The 19,016-nt window shown below is 43.1% G+C and overlaps 2 protein-coding genes across 2 annotated transcripts; both read right to left on the bottom strand.

The window, feature by feature from the left end:
• Window positions 1–5,486: 5,486 nt before the first annotated feature.
• Window positions 5,487–6,461, bottom strand: LOC308357547 (olfactory receptor 3A2; the record flags this gene model as incomplete). The annotated part of the gene is made up of 1 exon (XM_080827157.1): window positions 5,487–6,461. The coding sequence occupies exon 1, from the start codon at window positions 6,432–6,434 to the stop codon at window positions 5,487–5,489; it is 948 nt and encodes a 315-aa protein (XP_080683283.1). The 5' UTR covers window positions 6,435–6,461.
• An 11,366-nt stretch (window positions 6,462–17,827) lies between these two features.
• LOC308357544 (olfactory receptor 3A1) lies at window positions 17,828–18,775 on the bottom strand (the record flags this gene model as incomplete). Its single annotated transcript, XM_080827154.1, has 1 exon — window positions 17,828–18,775. One exon carries the CDS (start codon window positions 18,773–18,775, stop codon window positions 17,828–17,830), a length of 948 nt encoding a protein of 315 aa, XP_080683280.1.
• Between the last annotated feature and the right edge of the window lie 241 nt (window positions 18,776–19,016).

Below are 19,016 nucleotides of genomic sequence, written 5' to 3'. Positions count from 1 at the left end.
TCAACCATCCAGAAGGATGACATCTAGAACATGGGAGTATCTTCCTTGGACACATTTGGACACAGGAGGCGGAAGGAGGGGGAATGGCGGCTGGTGCCTCTGTTCTCTTTTTTGTCTTCTTCATCCCAATAAATATCTTTTATTTAAAATCCTGAGTGTTAAAGGGGCTTAATTTGGCCTTTGGAGCTGTGGCAGATTGTGGGAAACTGTTGTAACTATGGGACATTTAGGCATTTTCCCCATACCTAGTTAATAGTTCTGGGACATAAGCTCTGATTATACAGTAGTCCGCCCTTAAGTGTGGTTTGGTTTACTGTAGTTTTGGTTATCTGTGGTCAACCACAGTCAGGAAGCAGACGGGTCTCCTGACACATCCTCAGAACGTCAAAAATGTCCTAAGGCTACATCACAGAGCCTATGTCATCCATCTCCTTCCATCTCCTCCCTCAGGCAGCCATTTTGTCATCCTCACACCATCACAAGAGAAGCTAAGATATTTTAAGAGAGAGAAAGAACACATTCACATTACAGTTCATTGTTATCATTGTTTTATTTTATTATTGTTGTTAATCTCTTACTGTACCTACTTCATAAGTTACACTTTATTCTAGCTATGTATGTGGAAAAAACATAGTATACATGCAGGGTTCATTACTACCCTATGGTTTCAGGCACATTGTTGATGAGGGTTGGCCTATTTCCTATTATGTGCTACTTCTAGAATGTAACATGTTGGAAGTCCCAGTTGAAAACTTGGAGTTTTCAACTCCTTCCCTCTGACAGGATTCTGCCTCCACTTTTTGTCTCCATAGGCCTGCTAACGTTTGCCTCACAACTCAGACTCTCACCTGCACCTTCTGCTCCCAGCCTCTCAGCCCCTGTCTTGGAATCAACAAATGGCTTGTGGGGAAAGCAGATCAGCTGTCAGCAGTGTCATTTGGGGGTTCCTTGTTTTTCTGCATTTTGCCCCCCCAGTTCACCTGGTAGCTCTTTGAGGCCTCCCACACTTCTGAGGGCAAGGACGTTTCTTTGCTTGACCAGGAGTGTTGACACAAAACGAACAAACCTTTTAAAATTTCTTTAAAAAAAGGAAGAGAGTTTTAAATTTTATTCGAGGCCAAGCAAGGACAGTTGCCTGGGATACACAGTCATTACAAAGAAGGGAGTGCTCTGGAGAAGGAATGTTTAATACAGGATCTTATATGTTTTTGTTACATCAAGAGTTACAAATCATCATGAGGAAGAGCATTTCAGAAAATTACAGACTTTATCATGTGCTTTTAGTAGGAGCAAGATTGCAGACTTCAGAGGTGTGGGAATAGAATGCCACCTGGGATTTTTACTCTTAAATCTGAAATGTTTCTTTTAGGTTATTTGCTAATGAAGGAGATGTACAATGTGTGCTCAGGGCAGAAAGAGCTTTTGCCCTTTGAAGTGTGGTGAAGTCATTATGACCTTGGTAAAAGTGTATCTTCTCTGGGAGCCCAGGAGCAGGGCCCACAAACATTAACAGTTGAAAGTTTCCTTTATGAGGAGCAGGTTTAGAGTGGCTCTTCTCAGCCAGTTCCAAAGGGAATTGAGTTCTAATAACTAAGGTAATTCTGTGCAGTGAGTTAACTTCTGTCCTGTGCATCTAGAATGTGCTGTGGAGCCTTGGGAGAATTGAGAACATCGTCATTCAGATAATTTTGTATAGGGCTTAATTCTGTCATGGAAACCCAGTTGTGAAAGGCTAGCATTGTGCCTGGATCGCAGGGTTCTCGTCTCACAGAGTCGAAGAATGAATCTCACGGACACTAGTGGGTGAAGTGAAGTGAAAGTTTATTAAGTGAAAGTGAAAGCAGAAAGCAAAGAAGAAGCTCTCTAGAGTGAGAGGGGTCCCAAAAGAGCTGCCACTGAGGCTTCTAGTGGCAGTCTTTTATTGCGAACTGACTGGGAAGCTTGTGGCCTTGAGATTCTTGTGCCATCTTGGTTTGAGCAAGGACCATTGATAACACCTTTAATGACTTAATTCTTTGAGGTTTGGCCATTTTCTATGATTACACTGTAGCCACCAAAGAAAAATATTCCCTGACATCAGAGGCCTGGGGATCTGTTTCGTTATCTCTGTTCACTCTGGCTTATCGGATTCTGCCTGCCACGAATACTTTCAGAGCCCAGCCAGGGGTCCCCTACCTCTTTCCTTACTCACTATGAAGAATTGTATTAAACTAGATTAGGCCCCGTGCCCACAGAGAACCATCATTCCCAGGAACAATCCGGATGCCAAATAGAAACTAATAGCTGTTAGAAAAGGGGAAATAGAAGTCGGAAAGACTGTAAGTGTTCACTACAAGCAATTATCAGGTAAAATACATTGTAGTTTTCTGGCTTCCTCTCTGACATCATTACTCTCATACTCAAAATAAGAAAGAAGATGAACAACAAAACAACAACCTTTCTAGAGCTATCAAATAATTGAGGTCACATAAATGAGAATTTAACATTTGCTGTAGAAAACCATGAAGATTTTAGAGGCTGTTTGTTAGCACAGTGTAACCTAGCCTATCTAATCTGATGGAGATGGAAAAAATCTTTTCCACTCAATGTGACACATAAAATCATAACATTATAAGGAAAGATTGCCAATCTGAAAATAAAGAGCCACAGCGAGAGGCAAGTGAGCATTGATTTAGGATCAAAGAATTGCATTTCTGAGAGCATGGAGTCTGGTAGACACCCAAGCAGTGCCCTGCTTACAGGATGAAACCAAGGGGCTTTTTATGAGGAAAAGGAAGGGGCAATTACATGAGTCGAAGAAGAAGTGTTTTCTATGGGGAGGGGAAAGGGTGTCTTTTAAACGTGGAGAGGTGGGGATTTATTGGCACCGACACACTTGAAGGTCATGCTTCTTCATGTGTCATATGTGTAATTAGCATGTTAAATATCCACCCCTGGGCATGATTTTCAGTATTCTAATGAGAGAGAAAGTTGGGGAAAGGTCAGCTCTGGCGTTGGTCTTGGCACAGACTGGTTTGGTTCCATCATGCCAGTCTTTGTTGTTGAGTTCCTTCTTTGGTAGATATCCTGCTTCTGCATTCCTACAAGATATGCTATTCAAGGGGCATAGAGTTTCAGCTATCAAGGAATGCTGGATTTTGCAGTTAGAGCTGAGAGGACCAGAGTCCAGTCCCTGCTCTGTCTCACCAAGGTCTGGGGATCTTTGATGGATAATAGATAAGATTAGTTGGGGCAGTGTAAAAGGCTCATAGGGTAGATGGAGTTGTGGAAATAGTGGTGATAATGTTCTCAAAAGGTTTTCTGGGTTCAGCCCTAGGAAAATGTTCATCCAGCCTATTGTAATAAAGGGTCATTTAATGTGAAGAGCTGTGGAGATGACCTTGTCCCAGTTCTTTATGGTGTAGGTGGGAACAAGCCCAGTCACAGAAAGGAAATTTCTAAGGTCTCAGAGCAGTGGTTATAGCCCACATTCCTGATTTTTACTCTTAAAAACTTTGCCCTTTGGGAGAAGCTCATTTTCTTTAACACTGAGGTATCTGGAGACTGAAAGATATCAGGAAAAAGACATACATAATTTCTGTACCTTAGACTGTATTGCCAGGCACTGTCCCCAAAGGGAGGGGGGCTGACAACTTGAGTGGGCCAGTGGGGTTGTGGGGGATGAACTCAGAGCAAACATCTACCTCCTTTTCCCTTATCAGCTCAACTCTCTCTTCTCCCAGGTATGGTTTCCAGCCAGAGGAAATGGAAGAGAGCACCTAGACCACTTTCATTATTATACCTTCAGCAAAACTTTTTTTTTTTCCTAGTTAGAAGGATGCGGGGTTGGGGGGAGCCTGACAATAACATTAAAGGTGCTGTTATCACATGGCCACACGCTGATGGGAACTGATTCCATAGTATGAATTTTATTCTCATCTCTTATCATCATTCATTTTTCATTTTCTCCATACTCATCTTCAAGCCCAACATTCCTGAGGCATCTTGTTTGGTAATTCTCAATTATCAAATTGATAACCTCAATTATCAATTTGATAATTCCCAATTATCCCATCCTCTCTTATCTCCTTTCCTTAATTTCTCCTTGTGTCCTTTCCCTCATTTCTAATCTTCCTTCTTACCCCTTCTGCTCACCATCGTCTCCTGTCCCTCCCTATATCCTCATATTATATCTTCGTTCCTCCACTCCCACTCCTGTCTACCGCCCACTCTTCTGTGTTTTCTTCCCATTCTCATCTCAACCTGGCCTCAGTTCTGTGGCTTCAAGAAGAGACAACAGGGAAGCCAAGGTCCAGGTGTAGCCATAGAACAGATTTAGGAATGATACAGTGGACGGGTAGTAGAATTGAGGGTAATTAGCCTTCCAAGAGAGGGTGAGGAAAAGATGCAAATCAGAAATGGATGAGCTGAAGGCTGAATGAACATCAAGATGAGAAAATTCTCTGGATTGGAGCTGTACTGATGTATTTATAAAGTTAGAAATAGGCATTAGTACCAGAAACCTCATGTATGGGGATTTTCAGAGCTAGGAGATTTGGGAGGAAAAAATAAGACTTTGAAGGAAAAGATTATATTTTACATTCCTCACCAAAAAAATCAAAAGACCTGGTTGGAGTATAAATGCTTATTCTTCCAAAAGCTTTATCATATATGTGAACAAGAGGATTCATCCAATAACAAAGACATGGCAGGGGTGAAGATGGAACATTCCTTTTTTGACATGAAGATATATCATGTATGCATTAATGCAGTTTTAATTTAGTGATCTGTTTCTCTCTGCAGACCTTGCGTGTCCACTAAACATCCTATTGGATTCTTGTGTGGTAGCGAAGAGAAGGAATTGATTTTTTTTGGAGGTGAAAGGTAAAGTATAGAATAGAATAAACTTGGCACTGGACCAATGGTTTAAAAGAGTTTTCTGCACTCTGATCTAAGTAGAATCTTATGTCCCCACCAGAAAAAAAAAAACCTTCACCGTGATATTCCTGGTTACTTAGGTTAATGGGTTACATATTAGCCAAATAGCCCTTCCATGTAGGATATTGATGTCCAGAGCTACCCAGCCCCTAAGGCTTCAACCTTACCCAGAAAATGAGCACAGCCACACACAGGCGGCAACTTACCCAAGGCACTTGCTCATATCCTCCTATCTTTGTTTTTCTTTATAGCCCTTATTGATATGTGATATTCCACATATGATACTTATTTATGTATTTTGTCTCTCTTAATTAGAACGTGACTTGCATAAGTCCAGAGACTTCTGTTTTGTTCACTAGTCCCCTAGGAGAGTGTCTGGATCATAGAAGCAATTTAATAAATATTTGCTGTATGAATCAGTTATGTAGGACTTCTTTGCTGGACAAATACGTCACACAGATCTTCAGGCAGTGAGAGATATGGTTTGGGACTGTTTCCCCAGGTTATTGCCTTCATGAGAATTTTCCCTTAAACCAGAAGAGGCAAGAAGGAAGGGATGCTATCAACCTTTAGGTCAGTGACTGCCTCCCCACAAGTACTCGCCACAGGGCACCCTGGACATCAGGGTTTCTAAGGCTGTAGATAAGTGGGTTCAGCATGGGATTGATAACAGTGTTAAAGACCCCAACCCCTTTATCCTTGTCTGAAGACTCCTCAGAACCAAGACGCATGTAGTTGAAGATACCAGTACCATAGAAGAGGCAAACCACAGTGAGGTGGGAGCCACATGTGGAAAAGGCCTTCTTCCTGCCTTCCACTGAGCGGATTTGTAGGACTGCAGCTGCCACGTGTGCGTAAGACACAGTGATGAGGACCAAGGGGGTTACAGCCATGAAAGCTGCTGCTACAAAGAGCAGCAGCTCGTTGAGTTGGGTGCTGGAGCAGGAGAGCTGGAAGAGCTGTGGGAGGTCACAGTAGAAGTGATTGACTGCATTGGGACCACAGAAGTTGAGGGTATTTAGGGCAATAGTGTGATTTAGTGCATTAGTGAAACCTAAAGCCCAGGACACAGCCACCAATATTCTCTGGACTGTCTGGCTCATTCTGGTGCTGTAGGTAAGGGGCTGACAGATGGCCAGGAATCGGTCATAGGCCATGACTGTCAACAGAAAGCAGTCCATTCCAGCAAGAAGGTGAAAAAAGAAAAGCTGTGTGAGACAGGCTCCATAGGGAATTGTACGCCTGTGGGACAGGAGACGAGCCAACATCGAGGGAACAGTGACGGTGATGCACCCAACATCCAGCACTGATAGGTTCCCCAGGAAGAAGTACATGGGGGTGTGGAGTTTAGGCTCCACCAAGATAGCAGCCAGGATGCTGAGGTTGCCTCCGACTGTGACCAGGTAGGCAAAGAGGAAGACTACAAAGACCACAGACTGCAGCTCTTCAGTTTCTACTAGGCCCAGTAGAATGAACTCAGTAACAGACGTCCTGTTTACTCCAACTTCTGGATCCATGAGTTTCTGTAAGGCAATGTTCCAGGAGGGGAGATAATCAGTCCATTCCAACAACCCACCTATGTTCAGAGCCAGTTCTCAGCTGTCTAGGGGATAATATTTTCAGTCCCCAGGCCATCTCTTACTCACTGACCTCCTCCTTCACCTCAATACCTTTACTCTGCTCTCAGCTGAGATACCCAAAACCATCACCACTTTGTCCCTCCCATCCTGTCCTACTTAGAAGGCTCAGAATACTTGGGAAAATGAATTAAGATAAAAGCAGACTTCCTGGGGCACCTGGGTGGCTCAGCCTGTTAAGTGGCTGCTTTTGGCTCAGGTCATGATCCCAGGGTCCTGGGATGGAGTCCTGCATCTGGCTCCCTGCTCAGTGGAGAGCCTGCTTCTTCCTCTCCCACTCCCCCTGCTTGTGCTCCTTCTCTCACTGTGTCTCTCTCTATCAAATAAATAAATAAATAAAATCTTTTTAAAAAAGCAGACTTCCTCTTTAAATGTAATGAGGTTAAGATGGATTTCTCTATTTCACTTTGAGGGATCAACCCAAACAATAAGCAGATTTCAAGATAGAAAAGCTAATATTTCCAGAGAAACCAGAAAGCATTTGAAAACCCAGGTTTCAAAGCTTTTAGAGATATTGAAGATCAAACAAATATATAGCAAGACTCAGACCCATGATTGTAGATACCAGGTAGTTCAGCCAAGCACATTTCTCCAAGGTGAGGGACATACTCTGAAGTATAAGTTCAAAATCCCTACGTCAACAAATTGCTGATGTTCTTGGTGCCAACTAAACCTTTACATTAGACTTTGAATAATTTACCTTAAATTTAATTTAAAGTTATTTATTCTTTTTTAAAAAGATTTTATTTATTTATTTATTTATTTATTTGTCAGAGAGAGCAAGAGAGATCTTGCACAATTAGGGGGAGAGGCAGGCAGATCGAGGAGAAGGCTTCCTGCTGAGCAAGGAGCCCGATGTGGGACTCAATCCCCAAACCCTGGAATCATGACCTGAGCTGAAGGCAGATGCTTTACCACTGAGCCACCCAGGTGCCCCTAAAGTTATTTATTCTTTTTATGGTATCTGTTGCTTGCCTCTGAAAACAAAACTGAAAGCATGACCTGTGGGTGGGCTGCAGCTGGGTGCAGCTGGGTTTGTGCATTTCACAGCCACCACTGTTTCACTTGTCCTTGACTCAGGCATAGTGTTTTGACCAACAGCTCTAAGGAGAGATCTTCAAATGAAGCAGGCACATATATAGAGAGCCAGACTGAGCCAAGTCTTACAGGATCTTATAATAAGATTCTGATGAAAAAAATATCAGTGTTTCTCTATGGCCCATGGAACAAGCAGAGCTAGAGCTTCCTAAGAGTATTGTTATTCCCTTGCAGAGAATACACCGGAATCAGAGGGAAGCAGTTGGAGTCTGGTGACTCTAACAGAAGGGAAAGGTTGATGGGCTCACATGGATGAAAACTTGGATGCGGTGATCTCTAAAATACCCTTAAAATTCTAGGACCATATGTCTGGTGAGATGGAGGACCATTCTCAGGCATACTTATCATCAATGAAATTCGTTCAGTGCTTTGCAAATGGACAAATCAATGGGTGGGTAGCACTCTATATATACTATATTAACTAACAATTAATTACTCTGCATTTCCCTTTTTGGGCCTTTTTGAATCTAAGTATTAGATTGTGACCCTGTGATTTTCTGCCTCTTTGCTCCTACTGTTTTCTCTACCTGCAATGGCTTCCTTCCAACTCCACCCCCCATTATTTCAGGACTTGACTTAAGCTGGTTTCCTGAAAGTTCCCTGTATCAAAAGCATCTTTGCCTGTCTGTCTCTGTCCCTGAAGCTCTTACTAAACATTATTTCATGTAACTTATTAGTGTTTATCTTCTTGCTAAGTCTTTTTCCTATAGAGCAAATCTCCCCTACTGCTCTGTAAGTGACGTGAGGACCCAACACATGTTTCATTCACTTTACATAACAATACTTATCATAATGCTTGGCACACAGTAGGTACTCAATATTTATTACATAAATAAACTAATGGTTGCAGTTTTCATAGGATTGCAGAGAAAAAGAGCATCAGCATGACCTAGAGTTGTCATGGAAGACTTCCTGGACAAATTGGAACTCGGGCTAGACTTTTGTAAATTACCATGATTTACTTGGCGGGGGGTGGGAGGGGGTGTGTAGAGGCAGATGCAGGGTGCAAGGTTGCTGCAGAGACTACTGCTTTCCTTGGTTTTATGGGACAAGCTGGTAATGTAGCTTAACACACACTAACATGTTTCTTTTCAGGGAAACCACTGAAAAGAATAAGGTCCTTAGAAGGGGCATACCCCACAGAGAAAGATGTGGTAGCCAGGGACCGAAGAGCAACAAGGGACAGAAGAGCAACAAGGCAGCTGCCACCAACTCGCAAATGGTGAGAGATGCAACTTCCTTGAAATCAGTGGGATTCTGGAAGACCTCTGATCATCCAGAGACATCCAGCGTGCCTAAGGGTCACCACATTGCCCATCATGAGGAGACTTCCTGCATCATGATTCTCAAATGTTTGTTATGAGTTCCAGGTTCTCTCTACTGAGCAATTACAGCTCCCCATCCTGGAACTCCAAATAATCCCTCCACGTTCCCTGTGATGAAAAGGCTCAACAAGACCTGGGATTGGAGTGAAGGTTCTAGGCTGCCTGATACAGTGGGTTCTGTGCAGTGAACCAGACTCAGTGAATCGCTTCCTACTCTCTCCTAGGAGTAAGAAAGAACAGGCTTCCAAGAAATGGGACCTTGGGCAAAAGGGCACAGAAAAGGAGCCAGGACCTTTGGGTTGTATCTTCTGATCTTCCCTTAGAACATTTTCTTTCCCCAGGGGCTTCAGTTGCACCACATGAGAAGTCAGGTTTGAGCTAATGGCAACAATGGAGGCTCCACCTCTGTTTTGTAAGGGCAGGTTAGGACCCCTGAGCATACTCACCTGGACATGGGCATAGAAACCAGTGAGGCTCTTCAGGAAGGAAGATGAGGAGCTATGCAGACCTCTTTATCCACCAGAAAGCAAGTTAATGAGGGAAACAAGCTGACATTCTCTCTAAGGTAGGGCTGTCTTCTTTACAGTGTGATCCCTCCCAGAACGGGGGAGACAGATGGGGAGAGAGATAAGTTGTTTTGTAAACAACCCTTCCTGAATATAGCAACCATGCTTTACACCTTCTGGTATTTAGAATTTCTTTAAAAAAGAAGGGGAAAAAAAGGCTTTCTCTCTAGCCCTAGCTTTATAGTAGGTAGTTAGGGAAGGTGATAAAGATTCCACTAAATCGTGGTGTCATTGAGGTTGACAGAACTTGTTCAAATCCTCAAAGCCACCCAGGAAGCTAGTGTAAGTGGGACTAGATATAGGTTTGCTAAGGGAGGAGTTCATTTCTCAGATGTCAACCCCAAGCAGAGCCTTTGAGCAGAGACAAGCTAATTTCCAGACTTGCCTTAGACCTAGGGATGAGGAGGAGGCCCCAGAAGAAAGGCAAGAGGGAGAAGCTTTCTTCAAACCCAGTTTCCTAATGAGTCCTAAAGAATGTGGTGCTTTCTCCCTCAGGGCCTTGTTAGTTGGGAGCCCCTGGGACTGTATCTTGGCTATGTTTAATGACTCTGAATGTGGGGGTAGAAGAGCTAGGAGAACTCCCGTGGAGCTGCCTGCCAATACGACTGTCTAGGCCAGGCTCTGAGGGATTGAGAGCCCTGGTAAGGCCTCTCAGAAGATATGGGAAGGTTGAGGGGTGTGTTCCTCTGACTCCTATACTCACCACTACCTACTCAACACCCTTCTCCCAAGAGGGGGTGCTCTATCTTCTCTCACCAGAGAACCAACCCTTCTACAGGAGGAAATGTACTGTAGACAGATGTGTTTTCTTGTTACTATTGGTTGACTTTGGACAAACTGCTGTACCCCTTTGAGCCTCAGTTTTCTCATCTGTGAAATGAGTGTATCCTCTATCATAGAGCATTTTTTCAGATTAAATAAAGTAAGATTCACTAAAATGCTAGTACAGGTTTGGCAGCACCTCACCATACCCACTGATAACATTTACAGGTGTTTGTTAGGTACTTGGTAATATGCTAAGCACTTTACGAGCCTGGAGTCTCCACGAATCCTCATACTTCTAGGAAGCATGTTGTGGTAGACATTTCAGATGTCTGAGTCACATCTCCCTCAGCCTATCTTCTGATTTCAGCTGTGGTCGGGTCAGACAGTTCCCTGCAGGCTTCTGCTTGTGGGTGGCTGGCAGACGGTAGCCTCTTCCTTGGGATCCTCTGATGCCATGAGTAATGGGGGTGGGGGTGGGGTGCTCACTAGGTGTAAGCACGTGTACTTAGAGTGCAAGGAGCACCTTGATGATATGAAAGGGGAGCCAATGAATAAACACCCCAACACTCCTTCTTCAGACAATTTCAGGAAGCATTCCATATGCTCATGCTCAGTCAAGTCACTGCGGGATGTCCATAGCAGAGACTTTTGTGCTGAACCCCTCAGTCATGTCCGCTTCTTCCTCCTTTGTCTCCTCATAACCTCAGTCTTCCTCCTTCAGGGACCCTTGCTCCCTGAAATGACTTCCCAGTTAGGCCACATAAGCATCTTGTCTCAAGCTCTGCTTTCGGGGGAACCCGACTAAGACAGCTGCTACTAGGAAGCATGGCCTCCAGATGGGATTCTGGAACTGGAACATTCACCACTGTTTAGGGTAAGTGGAGTTGGTGAAAACCATAATTTCATCACTGAGACTCAGCTGTGTTATGTTGGGATGAGGTACAGGTAAAAGGTGAACCCCTGGGTCCTGTGCTGGCACTAGCATATTAATATGGCACTAGCATATTAATTATAAGAATTATATTATAGAATTAATTATAAGAATTGTGGAAGTTTTAAGAATTAAGGGTGGGGGCACCTGGGTAGCTCAGTCATTAAGCATCTGCCTTCAGCTCCGATCATGATCCCAGGGTCCTGGGATCCAGCCCACATTGGGTTCCCTGCTCAGCTGGGAGCTTGCTTCTCCCTCTCCCGCTCCCCCTGCTTCTGTTTCCTCTTTTGCTGTGTCTCTCTCTGTCAAATAAATTTAAAAATCCTAAAAAAAAAAAAAAAAAAGAATTAAGGGTAGTTTCTGTTAATTTTCCTAGATGCCTGAAAAAACAATGATAGGCCCAGGTCAGGTAAGGATCAATTTAGGATTTATTGTCAAAGCCAGAAAACTTCTCTTACAATCTCCCACGAGGCAGGCAGCACTGAAAATCAGCTCTTGTACCTAATTTAAGAGTCTCAGAACTATAAAGGGGCTGAATATGCAGCTTAAAGGGAGGGGTGCCTCCTGTGCTAAAGCCAGGTCCCTGCTATGGAAGGAGTGAGACCCTGAGTCTTGGGATGGGGATATTTGAGAGGTTGAGCAGGAGAATTATGAAACCCCAGTCTTTCTTGTAGCCACTTGGCAAAAGCCTCCCTTTCTCTTTGCTGGTGGAAATCAACCTCCTTTGGTGTGGTGGCCACACAAAGACCTCCTAGGAAGCAGATGCCTTACGAGAAGACTCTTGTCCTCCTCAAGAACATTTCCCATGTCTCCTCTGTGCATACAGAATAACTGGGATTAGGTCTCAGGGTATTCTGAGAAAGGCAATCTCACCCATGATGCAAGAGAAATAAATAATTTGCTCACTGAAAAGAATCCCATCCCTGGCTGTGAGAAATTGAATAATGCCCTCTCCCCCTGCCATAGCCACATCCTAATCCCTGAAATCAACTTTATATGGAAAAATTAGGACCTTGTAAATGTGATTGCTGGAAGTCTTCATCTGGGGAGATGATCCTGTATCATTCACTGGGCCCTCTCCATCACCCCGAGAATGCTTACGAGAGAGAAGTTGAGGGATATTTGATTACAGAGGAGAAGGCAATGTGAAGATGAAAGCAGAGAGGGAGTGAGGGGACCACACGGCAAGGAAGGCCAGCCACCTCTGGAGGCTGGGGGGGACAAGGAATGCATTCTCCCCTGGAACCTCTGGAACAAACTTTCCTTGTTGACACTTGAAGGTAGCCTTGTATGGCTCATTTTGGACCTCTGGCCTCCAGAGCCATGACAGAATAAATTTCTGTTGTTTTAAGTCACTAAGTGTGTGGCGGTTAGTCACAGCAGCAATAGGAAGCTAATACATGTGCCAAATTACCCTGGCAGGAAATGGAAGTTCCTCTTGTTTATAGAGGAGCAATGTGGGAGTGGGTCATGGGGACCAAAGGAGTGGGTGGAATGTAAGGCTGAATAGGGAGAGTCAATTGAGAAGGAAGCCCTTTTCATGATTCATGATTTAACATCCTGGCAAGGATGCCTGGAGCTGGTCCTAATAAACTGGAGACATGTCCCTTTGAACCTGGATATTGGTTATAGGGCTTCTTCAAGGTTGGCAGGCCTACCTTTGGGAGTATATCTTCCTCCAGGTCCTTGGGGGCACAAGTGTTCCCTGCCTATCACTTCTAGGTTATGGGGTCACTTTAATCTACAGTTGGATGGAGGTCAGTGGGGGAACCTCTGGGGGCATAGAAGAATGTGTCTTCTGGTGGGGTCCCAAACAAGCAAGAGTATTCCTGGTCCATGACTATAAGGTTCAGGAGCCAAGTTATGGGCCTTTTCAGTGTCTTCAGTTGGACTGAGGTCAAAAGCCTGAGAGGTATGGATGAGCATGGGGTGTTTGTCCCTGGTGGGGCAGAACTGGCAGCTAAGAGGACTGGAGCTGGGTCATGGGCTGCTTCATTATCCACAGCCAGGGTCAAGGTTGGCAGGGCTATTAACTGGGGACACAAGTGGGCATGACTTCTGCTGGGTCTCTTGGCAGATGTTGCTGGTGACAGGACCAAGGCCAAATGGGGCTGAAGCTGAGTCCACACAGGGACCAAGCTACTTCTAGGTCTGTAACCAGACTACTGTTGGCACACTGCCACCTGGGGACAGGTCCTCCTTCTCAAAACAGCCCTCCCCATTCTTGGGTTCCACCAGGGTCTCACAGTCTCCTACCTAGAACCCCAAACTCCCACAACAGCATTTCTTGTCCAAAATATTTGTCACTGTAGGGAGAATGTGAGTGGGAGACCTCCTCTTCTGCCATTTTGCTTGCTGCTATTTTGTGTGTGTGTGTGTGTGTATATATATCATAGGTACTATACAAACAAGTTTACATTTTATAAGATTGGGGCAACTTTTATCAGCTGGGGGAAAAGTTAGAATATACGCAAAAATAAATTCTTTGTATTTTAAATATGTGACTTAAATATAAATGTAAATATACTAGAAAAACATCACTGACAAATATTTATACAACATTTAGATAGAAAAGTTATTTTTTTCTAAGCATGACAAAGCAAACAAGATAAACTTCATAAAAATGACAAACTTCATTTGCATGGGAGAAGCCTAAGCAACATAGAAGACAAGTGGGAAATTGGGAATGTATTTGCAACATACACGGCAAGGAGATACTACCCTAAAACTGAAGTGTTTCCACCAATTGTTAATATAAACTACCTCCAAGGTGCAAAAACATGAACTGGCAATTTTGAAAGTGCAAATACAAATAAGCAATAAATACATAAAAATCAATTGAGGGCACCTGGGTGGCTCAGTTGGTTAAGTGTCTGCCTTTGGCTGGGGTCATGAACCAGGATCCTGGGATTGAGTCCCACATCCGGCTCCCTGCTTAGTGGGAAGCCTGTTTCTCCCTATGCCTGTCATTCCCCCTGCTTGTGCTCTCTCTCTCTCAAGTAAATACATCAAATCTTTAAAAAAGATTTCATAAACAAAGAAATTCAAATATAATTTGAATGTAAATATATTTAAATATATAGTTGAGTAATTAATATATATTTAAATATATAATTAAATATAATGCAATATTTGATCTAATTATCAAAGATTAAAAATTCTATATATAACAACCAGTTACAGCAAGTGAGGTAAGTAGCATTCTCACAAATTGCCAATCAAGATGTAAAATGATTTTTGGCAAATAGGCAGAATATTTACCAATTTTTAACTTTTTAACTTTGCACTTCCATGTAAATGGATACACACATATACATACACAACTTTTATGAATCTAACCAGTGAAATAATTTCATTATATGGAAACATATACAAATTTATATTTATTTACAATAAACTATTATTATTACATATATAAATTTATATATATTTACCCCAGTATTATTAGCAATTGTGAAAAGATAGAAAAGAAATAAAATCAATAGGGATTTATTAAACAGATTATAGTTAACACATAAAGTGGAATATTATGCAGCCTTTAAAATGGATAAAATTGATTTGTAGGTTGATATAACGTATAATGCAGAGAGGAGAACAGCACATTGCAAAGCAGTACAGCGTTTCCACTTGCACGTGTGTGTGTTCATTTGTGTGGAAAGCTAAACACCAACTACTACCGCTAGTTCTTGTTTTAAAAAATTGGATTACTGAGGGAATGGAAGAGTGACAATGACATTCTGTATTGTCTGAACTTTTACAACATGATGTATTACATGTATGATAAACTTTTAAAGTAGCAAAAGATTGTAATAAAAAAAACTAGGCAAATTCCAAAGGGAAGGTGAACTCCCAAATTTTTAAAGAAACCCTATGATCCTGGAGAGTAGACAAAGGGCCAGAAATCAGTGTCTTGGGTCATCATTTATGATGTTCGAACAGTTGATCCATTTTATTCCAATGATTACACTTGAAATCAACCCTTGAGGCTTGAGATGAGTGTTCATATTGAAGAAAGGCCAGAGGCCCAGGGATTTTTGGAAGCAAATAAGCTCCTTTTTGCAGCAGTGCTAGATGCCGGTGGGTAGAAAAAGTGGTGGTGAAGTATATGTGCTGCCGAAGCAAGCCCAAAAGTGGTGGTGAAGGATGTGGTAACTCCAGGTAAACAGAGTGAGACAGACTATTCATTCTGGCTAGCAAAAGCAGAGGCATTACAAGTGGAAGAACGTTGATGGTTACCTTGTGCCTCTGTCAAATAGTCCCAGACAAGTTAAAGAACTTACCCAAGGTCAAGAAAGTTGCCCAGGAGTGGAGGTGATGAAGTCAAGACCATGTTATAGATCTTCCTCAACAGTTTTCTTGACCCTTCCAGGAAGCTCATTGTTTGTGTCCCTGAAGTTTATTTGGTGGCTAAGAAAGAATCAGGAAAGAGCTATCCTTTCCCCATGTCTTTTGATAGTCTTGGCAGGCATGACTCAAAAAGCAGAGAATAAGTCAATAAGTTGGATGGTTAGAAACAAATTCTAATGACATTTTAGAGATGCAAGTAGATAAAATACCCAGCACTCCCTTTCACTCTTTGCCATCTGGTAGGTCTCCTTAATATTCTAGGAGCACTTTCTGTTCAGAAAAATGGAAAGTGAGTCCTTGAATAATTTTTAGCACTTTCAGTGAAACTTAATTTTTTTAAAGATTTATTTATTTATTTGACAGAGAGAGAGAGAGCTCACAAGTAGGCAGAGAGGCAGGCAGAGAGAGAGGGGGAAGCAAGCTCCCTGCTGAACCAAGAGCCCGATTTGGGGCTCGATCCCAGGACCCTGGAATCATGACCTTAACCCACTGAGGGTTAACCCACTGAGCCACCCAGGCACCCCCAATTTTTTTTTTTTTTATCCTCCGTGGAGAGGATAGGCTACAATGATGATGTCAGGGTTGTATAAATGGGTTATTGCTGGACATACAGAACAAGAAGCTGCCCTGTACAGAAGCCCACATCTTTCATCCCTGACTCACTGATTTTTTTTTTTTTTAAGATTCCATTCATTTGACAGAGAGAGATCACAAGCAGGCAGACAGACAGGCAGAGAGAGAGAGAGGGAAGCAGGCTCCCCGCTGAACAGAGAGCCTGATGTGGGACTCAATTCCAGGACCCCAAGACCACAACCCGAGCCGAAGGCAGTGGCTGAACCCACTGAGCCACCCAGGCACCCCCTGACTCACTGATTTTATTGTCCCCTTCCTTCCTCTCACCTTTTAACTGTCTAAGGCATCTTATTTATCCTATTTCTCTCTCTTTCTCATATCCACTCTCTCTGTACCCCACTGGGTCCTCTCCAGTGCCTCAATCCTTTCTTCTTAGCCCATTTACTTGCAATTCTCTCCTGTTTCTCCCCAGTTCCCATCTTTCTTCTTTATTTCCCCACAAACTCTCCATCTCCATTCTTGTTCTGCTTCCTTCCTTCATGTCCTTTCTCTTCATCTTCATCTTACCTGATCCTTTCAATCTTTTCAATGCATGAAAACTCATGGAGAAGCCATGCCACGGGGGCAGCTCAAGGGATGTTTTAGAGAAACAAATCAGGAAACATCAGTGGTGTGGTAGAGATGCCCAGAATGGGCAATTCTTCTCAAAGAGAGGCTAGAAGGAAAATACAGCCAAATACAGACTGGACAAAGCCGGGGGAGCACCATGCAACATGAGAGAATATTCTAGACTGTTCTCCTACTGAGAAAGGAAATTTTAGGGCAGATATCACCATATCTTTATTTACAGATATGGATTATCTCAGCTGGAAGTTTTGGGGACTGAAAGTGAGGAGTTAGAGAGGAAGTTCATATTGAGTAATTTGGCAGTTTTTCATGTTTAAATAATATTTACATTACAAAAGATGATCTTTTCAAAAGATTTGAAGTACATCAGGAAAGTTAGATGAGGAACATTCATTTTATAAGATTTGTCATATGTGTTAACTGAGTGTTAAAAATTTGCACACAGGGATGATGTTCTTCAGAGTTACCAGACAACACATAACAACCAATATGACTTCTCCTCTGTTATATCCCATGTTACCTTTGTGTGATTGGAAAAGATAGAGGTGGCTTTTGTTGTTGTTGTTGTTTTGCTTTGTAGGAACCTGATGGGAAAAATAAAATGATTCTGATCTCTAGACCCATGTTTTATAACCAGACCACCCCTACCTGAACTTGAGGGAATCATATGACCTACTAGTGGGAGGGGTGGGGAAGACTTTTATTGGATATTTTTGGGAACCCAGACTATAACCTTCCTGTGGGATATGAACCTGTAATAGTCAAAGCTCTGAGGTTCCACTTCTACACAGAAAAGGTAGCATGTGGCAACTGAAGTTGTAATTTGTCAGAGGGGCTGCCCTTAGCAGAGCTTAACACACCTACTGTCTATAACTGGGGGATGGCCTCAGTTAACTATTATCCCTAACAAAAAAACCTCATGTTTTGCTGGGAGGCAGAAGCGATTAAGGACCATTTGTCTTAGTTACTGGCTTTAGAGTATTTCTTTTTCAGTTCAGAAAGAGAAAATGAGGGAGTGACATTCCGGAACTCAAGACCTTGTCAAGCTGGTGATGGCGTCCCCTTGAGCACCCGCCAGAGGGCACCCTGTACATCAGGGTTCCTGAGGCTGTAGATGATTGGATTCAGCATAGGGTTGATAACAGTGTTGAAGACCCCAACTCCTTTATCCTTGTCTGAAAGCTTGGCTGAACCCAGTCGCATGTAATTAAATATACCTGAACCATAGAATATGGCAACCACAGTGAGATGAGAGCCACATGTGGAGAAGGCTTTCTTCCTGCCCTCAGTAGAGCGAATTCGTAGGACTGCAGCTGCCACATGGGCATAGGAGGTGATGATGAGAGCCAAGGGGGTACCTGCCATTATGAAACCCACAGCAAAGAGCAGCAGCTCATTGAGTTGGGTGCTGGAGCAGGAGAGCTGAAAGAGCTGTGGGAGGTCACAATAGAAGTGATTGATCACATTGGGACCACAGAAGTTGAGTGTGGCTATGGCTACTGTGTGGGTCAGTGCATTGGTGAAGGCTAAAGCCCAGGACACAGCTACCAATATTCTCTGGACTGTCTGACTCATTCGGGTGCTGTAGGTAAGGGGCTGGCAGATGGCCAGGAATCGGTCATAGGCCATGGCTGTCAGCAGGAAGCAGTCTACCCCAACCAAGAGATGGAAGAAGAAAAGTTGTGTGACGCAGGCTTCATAGGGAATTGTACGCTTCTTGGACAGAAGACGAGCCAACATCGAGGGAACAGTGACGGTGATGCACCCAACATCCAGCACTGATAGGTTCCCCAGGAAGAAGTACATGGGAGTGTGGAGTTTAGGCTCCACCAAGATAGCAGCCAGGATGCTGAGGTTGCCTCCGACTGTGACCAGGTAGGCAAAGAAGAAGACTACAAAGACAACTGGTCGTAGCCCTGGTGTCTCCACCAAGCCCAGCAGAATGAACTCAGTAATGGCTGTTCTATTGGCCCTAAATTTTGACTGCATTAGTTCCTGTAAGGAAACATCCAAGGAGAAGAAGAATCATTCCTCTCAATATATTGATTCAAAACAAACAAACAAATGAAAAACAAACAAACAAACAAAAAAACCAGACTCTATAGGGCAGCAAAATTTGCCATCCCAAATGGCATGTAGATTATTTTAGGCTGATTACTTTTAAAAAACAGAAGTGTCAGGAAGAACTTTGCCTTCTCCCCATATAACTTAAAGAATTTACATAGAGGAC

This window comes from Martes martes (genome assembly GCF_963455335.1).
Source record: "Martes martes genome assembly, chromosome: 16".
Lineage (NCBI taxonomy): Eukaryota > Metazoa > Chordata > Mammalia > Carnivora > Mustelidae > Martes > Martes martes.
The sequence above is the reverse complement of the archived record's forward strand: the minus strand, read 5'-3'. Positions and strand labels throughout refer to the sequence as shown.